A 7,900-nucleotide genomic window follows, 5' to 3' on the forward strand; every position below is an offset into this window, starting at 1 on the left:
GGGATTTGGAGAGGATCGAGCCTTTCCCAGAGCTCCCTGAGAGGGATTTTCCGGCGGGATGTGGACGCTGAGAATTCCCACTGCATCCACAGGATGGAAAAAACGCGGCCTGATTCCCTAAAATCCCTCAGCTCCCTTTAGGGGATGGGATGAGGATCCCAAACCTCTCTGGGATACTCAGGGAATCCTAAACTTTTTTCTGGAATGTTCAGGGAATTGCAAACATCTCTGGGATACTCAGGAAATCCTGAATCTCTCCGGGACGTTCAGGGCATCCCAAACTTCTCTGAGAATCTCAGGCAATCCTGGATCTCTCTGGGAAGCTCAGGGAATCCTAAGCTTTTTCTGGGATACTCGGGGAATCCTGAACTTTTTCTGGGATGCTCAGGGAATCCTGGATCTCTCTGGGATGCTCAGGGAATCCTGAACTTTTTCTGGGATGTTCAGGAAGTCCCGGATCTCTCTCTGGGAATGCTGAGGGCTCACAGCTCCTCACCGCAGGGACTGCAGCAGTGCTGATGACAGAATTTCCCAAAATCTGGAAGCCAATTCCACTTGGAAGCTTTCCCCGGAACCCTCAGCGATGGTTTTGAGAGGCTGAAGGGTTTAAATCATCCCTCAGGAAGGAGATCCTGGGGATGGCTCTGGAAAAACCAGGCAGCAACAGGCGGGAAGGGAATATTCAGAATATTCTGGGGATTCAGCTATGATTCTTCTGCCTGGATAGATCCGAAAATTCCATGGAATTCCCTCTGTGGGAGGAAAACCGCCCTAAATTCTGCAAATAATAATAATAATAATAATAATAATAATAATAATAATAATAATAATAATAATAAAAATGGCAGGGAGATAAATACCCCCAAAATGATCTTTTTCCTCCTTCCCCATCCCCTTTTCTGCCCGGAATGTTCCCGATCTGCCGTTGGAAATGTGGGATTTGGGAAATGGGCACGGCCGGAGCTCAGCTCCTGCTGCAGCCCGGAGCCGCTGCCAGCGGCTGGAGTTACTCCCAAAAATGCAGAGAAGCTGCAGCCCAGCGTGGCTCAGGGAGGTGAAAAACCTGGATTTTCCAAAGGGAAGGACAATCCGGGTAAAATTCCACGTCCCCAGTCAGCGCTGGATTCCTCCAGGGGCAGAGCTTTTCCCTCCCATCGTGGAATTTGGAGAATTCCAAATGCTCCAGTTACCCCCACGGGCTGAGGGATGAAATGAGATGAGCCTTCCAGGGTTTTCTGGCTGAAAATCAGGGATTTGAGGGCTTCCTGGGTGGAAAATCAGGGATTTGAGACTTCCTGGATGAAAATCAGGGATTTGAGGCTTCCTCGTTGGAAATCGCAGATTTGATGTTTCTTGGCTGAAAATTTGAGCTTTCTTGGTTGAAAATTACAGATTTGAGACTTCCGGGCTGAAAATTCATGGATTTGAGGCTTCCCACTTGAAAATCATGGATTTGAGGTTCCTGGTTAAAAATTACAGATTTGAGATTTCCTGGTTAAAAATCATGGATCTGAGGCTTCCCACAGCCCGGGATGTGCCACACAGAGGAGGGGACAAAGCTGTCACCTCCGAGGTTTGTGCCACCCAGAGGCAGCTCCTGTGGGCACAGAGGGAAGGATACGAGGCTTTTCCTGGGATTCCAGGGTTTTCCTGGGATTCCTGGGCTGTTCCCACCGCCTAAACCCAAGGGGTGACGCTCCGTGGGGCAGCGATGTCCCCACACGTGTCCCCTTGTGCCACCCCGTGTCCCTCCCAGCAGCCTCCAGCTGCCATTTCGGGAGGTTATTCCCTAAAAAAGTAACATTTACACGAGGCGAGGAACACCTGGAAAAGTCCCTGCTGAGGTTCCAGCCAGGAGTTTTACTGGGGAAAAGCGGTTTTGGAGTTTTCCCAGCAGAAGGAGGGTGGGGTTAGACGGGATTTTTGGGAATAAATCCTTCCCCACGAGCGTGGCGAGGCCCCGGCAGAGCTTTCCTCAACCCTGGAATTATCCAAGGCCAGACCGGGCAGGGTTTGGAGCCGCCAGGATCCGCTCCAAACCCATCAGCACCGCCACCTTTTCCAGCCGCTTCTCCCCTCACTTAATCCTTCTTTTGTGCGCCGGGATGGGATTTATAGTTTATTTTATTTTATTTTTTTCCCCGATTCTCCTGCCTCTCCGCAGGCAGGGAGGGCGATAACACAATCCCTGTTATTCCTGCTCGTCTGGGAGGCAGCCAGGAGATAACAAACGCAGCCGGGAGCAGCCAAGAGCTCCGGCCGCCTCCGATCTCGGCGCTTCTGTGCCGCAGCTCCTCGGCTGCGTTTTAATGAGGAGGGTTGGGAGATGAGCCCGGCACCTCCAGCCGCGGGAGCTCTTGGCTCGCCTCTGGAGCTGTGGTTTTGCCTCTGGAATTGTTGTCTGGGCTCTGGAAGTGTTGTCTGGGCTCTGGAATTTTTGTTTTGCCTCTGGAGCTGTTGTATTGACTCTGGAGCTGTTGTTTTGCCCCTGTAGTTGTTGTTTTGCCTCTGGAGTTGTTGTCGTGCCCCTGGAGTTGTTGTCTGAGCTCTGGAATTGTTGTTGTGCCTCTGGAATTGTTGTTGTGCCCCTGGAGTTGTTGTTGTGCCTCTGGAGTTGTTGTCTGGTCTCTGGAATTATTGTCTCGGCTCTGGAATTGTTTTCCCCCTGGAGTTGTTGTTTTGCCCCTGGAATTATTGTCTCGGCTCTGGAGTTGTTGTTTTCCCCCTGGAGTTGTTGTTTTCCCCCTGGAGTTGTTGTTTTGCCTCTGGAATTGTTGTTGTGCCTCTGGAATTGTTGTTTTGGCCCTGGAATTGTTGTTTTGCCCCTGGAGTTGTTCTGGTTGTGGTTTATTTTTTCCATCCTCCCCCAAAACGCTCTTGCAGGTTCCTGTGGCTTCCCCCATCCAGGCTCAGCCTCCAGCCAGGAAAAACGAGGATTTGGCCCCCTCAGCCTCAATCTGCACGTTCCAGAGATGTTGGGATCCCACGGCCGAATTATTCTTTAGATATATATATATATATATATATATATATTTTTTTTTTTTGTAAGGAGAAAAGATTCCCGAGATATTTGAACAGCTGGAGACTTTTATAGACCCAAAATCACCGGAGCACTTAAAAGGAAAGGTGTGGATCCATCAGAGGGAAGCGGGAATCGATGGATCCAACCTTCCCTTTCATGCTGCTTGTGCAGGAGCTGCTTTAAAAGCAGCAGGAAAGGAAGGGAAAAAACCGGGATCGATCCAGGAGGAGTCGATGCGGAATAAACTCGGCTCGGGAGCCCTTTCCAGGGGATAAAACAGAAACTTTGCTTTTCCCACTCTTTGAATGTTTGGGGATTTTTTTTCTTTCCTGCTGGGTTGAGAGGCTTTTAAGGGAAGAAAAGGTTGGATTGGGGTCAGCGTGAGGCAGGAGAACCACAGGAAATCATGGAATGAAAACTGGCTCTGGCTGGATTGGGAGAGGAGCAGGAGGTGCTGGGGGGGTTCAAACCCATCCCTGAGCATTCCCGGGAGGTTTTTTCCCTAAGGAATATCTCATTGGAGGGGCTGGAGCTCCTGGGTGGGGGAATTTGGAGCTGAGGAGGATGAGGAGCAGCAAGCAGAGCCCACAGGAAGATTAATAATTATCCCCAGGGATATTTATTCCCAAACCCCACAGCTCTGGGTCTGTTCAGCCCCAGATCCAGGGGCTGCTGCGGGTCCTGGGCAGACTCCATGGGATAAAATTCCACCCCGATTTTCTGGGATGAGAGGGCACAGAAAATAGCATGGATATAAAACGGAATTCATGGATTTATTTTGGGGGTCCTGGGTAGATTCCATGGGATAATTCCAGTCAGATTCTCTGGGATGGGAGGACACAGTTAAATCAGGGATATCAAGTGGAATTCATGGATTTTTTTGGAGGGTCCTGGGCAGATTCCACGGGACAATTCCACTCAGATTCTCTGGGATGGGTGGACTCAGTTAAATCATGGATATAAAGTGGAATTAATGGATTTGTTTTAGGGGGTCCTGGGCAGATTCCCTGGGATGGGAGGGCGCAGTGAATTCCATGGACACAAACCAGAACTCATGGATTTGCTGGGCAGTTTTAAGGGTCCCAGGATTCCCGTACCCAGTTTTTCCCCTCTCCAACCTGTTCCTTGTCCCTGCCCCTCGTTCCCCAGCAGCCCGAATCCCCCCCTGACCCACCCTCGCTGTTTCCCCAGGAATGACCTCCAGGAGGAGCCGGGAAGATGCAGCCGAGCGCGGGCACGACTCCTTTGGGGAGGAAGAGGAGGCCCAGCTGTGACTGAGGTGCCCCAGTGCTTTGAGCTCCCATTTCGGGCAAGGGGCCGACTTCCAGCAGCTCGCATGGATCATCCCCTCATACAGCCACCACCTCGCTGTCACCGCTGTCACCTCAGCTCTGGATGCTCCCTGTGACCTTCTGCAGCCCAAAATGAGAGGCCTCCAGCCCAGCTGCCTGCTGCTGTGCTGCGTGGTGGCCGCCAGCGCCATGCCCACGGTGCCCTGGAGGGTGGCGTGTCCCCCGCGCTGCGTCTGCCAGATCCGGCCCTGGTACACTCCCCGCTCCGCCTACCGGGAGGCGGCCACCGTGGATTGCAACGACCTCTTCATCACCTCGGTGCCGCCCGAGCTGCCCGAGGGCACGCAGACCTTGCTGCTGCAGAGCAACAACATCGCCAGGCTGGAGCAGGGCGAGCTGGGCTACCTGCGGAACCTGTCGGAGCTGGATCTGTCGCAGAACAGCTTCTCCGACGTCTGGGATTTCGGGCTCAGGAACATGCCCCAGCTGCTCAGCCTGCACCTGGAGGAGAACCAGCTCTCCGAGCTGCCCGACGGCAGCTTCCCAGGGTTGGGAAACCTTCAGGAGCTTTACCTGAACCACAACCGGCTCCGCAGCATCGCCCCGCGCGCCTTCGCCGGCCTGGGCAGCCTCCTGCGGCTCCACCTCAACTCCAACCTGCTGAGGACGCTGGACAGCCGCTGGTTCCAGATGTTGCCCAGCCTGGAGATCCTCATGGTGGGAGGGAACAAGGTGGACGCCATCCTGGACATGAATTTCCGGCCCCTGGGCAACCTGCGGAGTTTGGTGCTGGCCGGGATGCAGCTGCGGGAGATCTCGGATTACGCCCTGGAGGGTTTGAGGAGCCTGGAGAGCCTCTCCTTCTACGACAACAAGCTGGCGGATGTCCCCAAGAGGGCTCTGCAGCAGGTGCCCGGCCTGAAATTCCTGGATCTGAACAAGAACCCGCTGCAGAGGGTCAAGCAGAGCGACTTCACCAACATGCTGCACCTCAAGGAGCTGGGCCTCAACAACATGGACGAGCTGGTGTCCATCGACCAGTTCGCCCTCATCAACCTCCCCGAGCTGACCAAGCTGGACGTCACCAACAACCCCAAGCTGTCCTTCATCCACCCCAAGGCCTTCCAGCACCTTCCTCAGCTGGAGACGCTGATGCTCAACAACAACGCCCTAAGTGCCTTGCACCGGCAGACGGTGGAGTCGCTGCCCAACCTGCAGGAGATCAGCATCCACGGCAACCCCCTGCGCTGCGACTGCGTCATCCGCTGGGTGAACAGCACCCGGCCCCGCGTGCGCTTCATCGAGCCGCAGTCCACGCTCTGCGCCGAGCCGCCCGACCTCCAGCGCCGCCACATCCGCGACGTCCCCTTCCGCGACATGACGGAGCAGTGCCTGCCGCTCATCTCGGCACGCAGCATCCCCGCCCGCCTGGAGGCTGAGGTTGGGGACGACGTGGAGCTGCACTGCCGCGCCTTGGCGGAGCCGGAGCCGGAGATTTATTGGGTGACGCCGTCCGGGGTGAAGCTGCTGCCCTTTGGGGGTGGTGATGATGATGGTGATGATGGTGATGGTGGGAAGTTTAAGGTGCACTCCGAAGGGACGTTGGAGATCCGTGGCATCACGGTGGGCGAGGCAGGGCTCTACACGTGCGTGGCTCACAACCTGCTGGGCGCCGACACCCGCGGCGTCCGAGTGCTGGTCAACCGCTCCTTCCCCTTGGGTCAAGCCGAGCTGGAGCTGCTGGTGGTGGACGTCCAGCCACACCACGTCCTGCTGGCCTGGAGGCCGAGCCTCAACGCCGTCTCCTCCAACCTCACCTGGGCCAGCGTGGCGCCGGGCTCCCGGCTGGGCTCGGCGCGGATCCCGGCGGGCACCCACAGCTTCAACGTCACGCGGCTGCGCCCCGACACCGAGTACCGCGCGTGCCTGCGCGTCGCCTTGGTGGCATCGCCCGTCGGCGTGGCCTGTGTCACCGCCAGGACTAAAGAGGCCGCCCGAGGGGTGGCGCCGTGGGGACAGGGGACGCTGGTGACGGCGCTGCTGCTGTGCCTGCTGCTGCTGGGCGCGGCGGCGCGGGCGGGATCGCGGCGGGAGTCGCCCGGAGCGGCCGTGCGCGTGGTTTATCCCGTGCGGCCCCGCGGACACCTCCTGGCCGTGGAGGTGCAGGCGGCGCCTCCCGAGTGCTGAGGGAGGATGGAATTTTTTGGGGGGAGGGTTTAAAGGGATTTTGGGGTGGGTGGGGAGGGGGGAAAAGGGTTTTTTTTAACAAAAAAAAAACCAGACGGATGGCGAGGGAAAAAATGAGATTTTGTGGATATGACCTTGAGGAGCTTCTGGATCCATGGGAGAGGAGCCTCTAGTGGTCTTGGATCTGTGTGGAGGGGCTGGATTTGGCCGTGGATCCCAAAAAAACCCCGCTGGGAAGACGGGAGGGGACCGAGAACGCTGTGGGGACAATGCCCCGAGTGGGTGAAGAGCCATAAAGAGGAACCCCAAACCTGCGTCCCCCTGGCACCAGGGACACCCCAGAGGTGTCACCTCCTCGCTGGACAGCCCCTGCTTTGGAAATACAAAAAAAAACCTAAAAAAAACCACCTAAAAAAAGGTTTCTTCCTTTAGGATCTGTGTGGGGTCTGGGGTTTCTTTTTTGGGGTTTTTTTGGAGCGTTGGGAACACTAAACAAAGCATTCCCAGTGTCACCTCGCTGGACAGTCCCTGCTTTGGAAATACAAGAAAAAACTAAAAAAAAACCCTAAAAAAACCACTTTTTTTTCCTTTGGGATTCATGTGGAGTTTGGGGTTGTTTTCTGGGGGTTTTTTTGAGCGTTGGGATAATTGAGCCAAGTGTCACCCACTGCTCTGGCACTGCTGTCACCTGAGGGGGAAGCAGGAAGGGATTTGGGATAAAAGAACGGGAAATGGGGACGGTGACACTTCCCTGTGGGGCTGGATGGATCCTGGATCCTAAAGTTTTTGTGGATAAAGGGTAAAACAAAACAAAACAAAAAAACAAAAACCAAAAAGAAAAATAGGAAGGAAAGAGGGGAAGAAGTTGTGGGTTCAAGGAAAAAAAACCTGGGAATGTTGGGATGCATCTGGAGGAGTCCGAGGGGCATCGCTGGGATTTGGGATGGGGAGGAAAAACTTGGATTTGTGGGATTGGGAGCTGAGGAAAACTAACCCCCCAGGGATGGGATTGTGTCCTTTTCCAGCCGGGAATGCGGATCCTGGAAGGAGGGAGAGCGGCAGGAGCCGGGCATGGGGGCCCTCTAGTGAGCTCTGCCTTCTCCAGCAGCATCCATCCCAAAAAACCGCTGGGATAAGGAGAAAAATCCCGCTTGGAATTGTCATGGGGTGGATGATCCCATGGGATCAGAGGAGATGGGATTGGTCCAAATCCAGAGGCTTTGCTGCTGCCATTCCCGAGGGATTTTGCAGACACTGGAAGGGGAAAAAACGCCTGGAAAGGGGAAAAAAATTCCTAAAATGAGGGAAAATCTGCCTGGAAAGGGGGAAAAAAGTCTGTCTGAAAAGAGGGAAAAGCCTGCCTGGAAAGAGGAAGAAATGTATTTGAAAAGAGGAAAAA

General features: G+C 54.8%; 1 protein-coding gene across 1 annotated transcript; it reads left to right on the forward strand.

The window, feature by feature from the left end:
- The first annotated feature begins 2,356 nt into the window (after positions 1-2,356).
- On the forward strand, positions 2,357-7,893 carry LRRN2 (leucine rich repeat neuronal 2). The gene has a single exon (XM_066335753.1). The coding sequence runs from the start codon at positions 4,447-4,449 to the stop codon at positions 6,499-6,501; it is 2,055 nt and encodes a 684-aa protein (XP_066191850.1). The 5' UTR covers positions 2,357-4,446; the 3' UTR covers positions 6,502-7,893.
- The last annotated feature ends 7 nt before the right edge of the window (positions 7,894-7,900 follow it).

Source organism: Sylvia atricapilla, chromosome 25, assembly GCF_009819655.1.
Source record: "Sylvia atricapilla isolate bSylAtr1 chromosome 25, bSylAtr1.pri, whole genome shotgun sequence".
Taxonomy (NCBI): Eukaryota; Metazoa; Chordata; class Aves; order Passeriformes; family Sylviidae; genus Sylvia; species Sylvia atricapilla.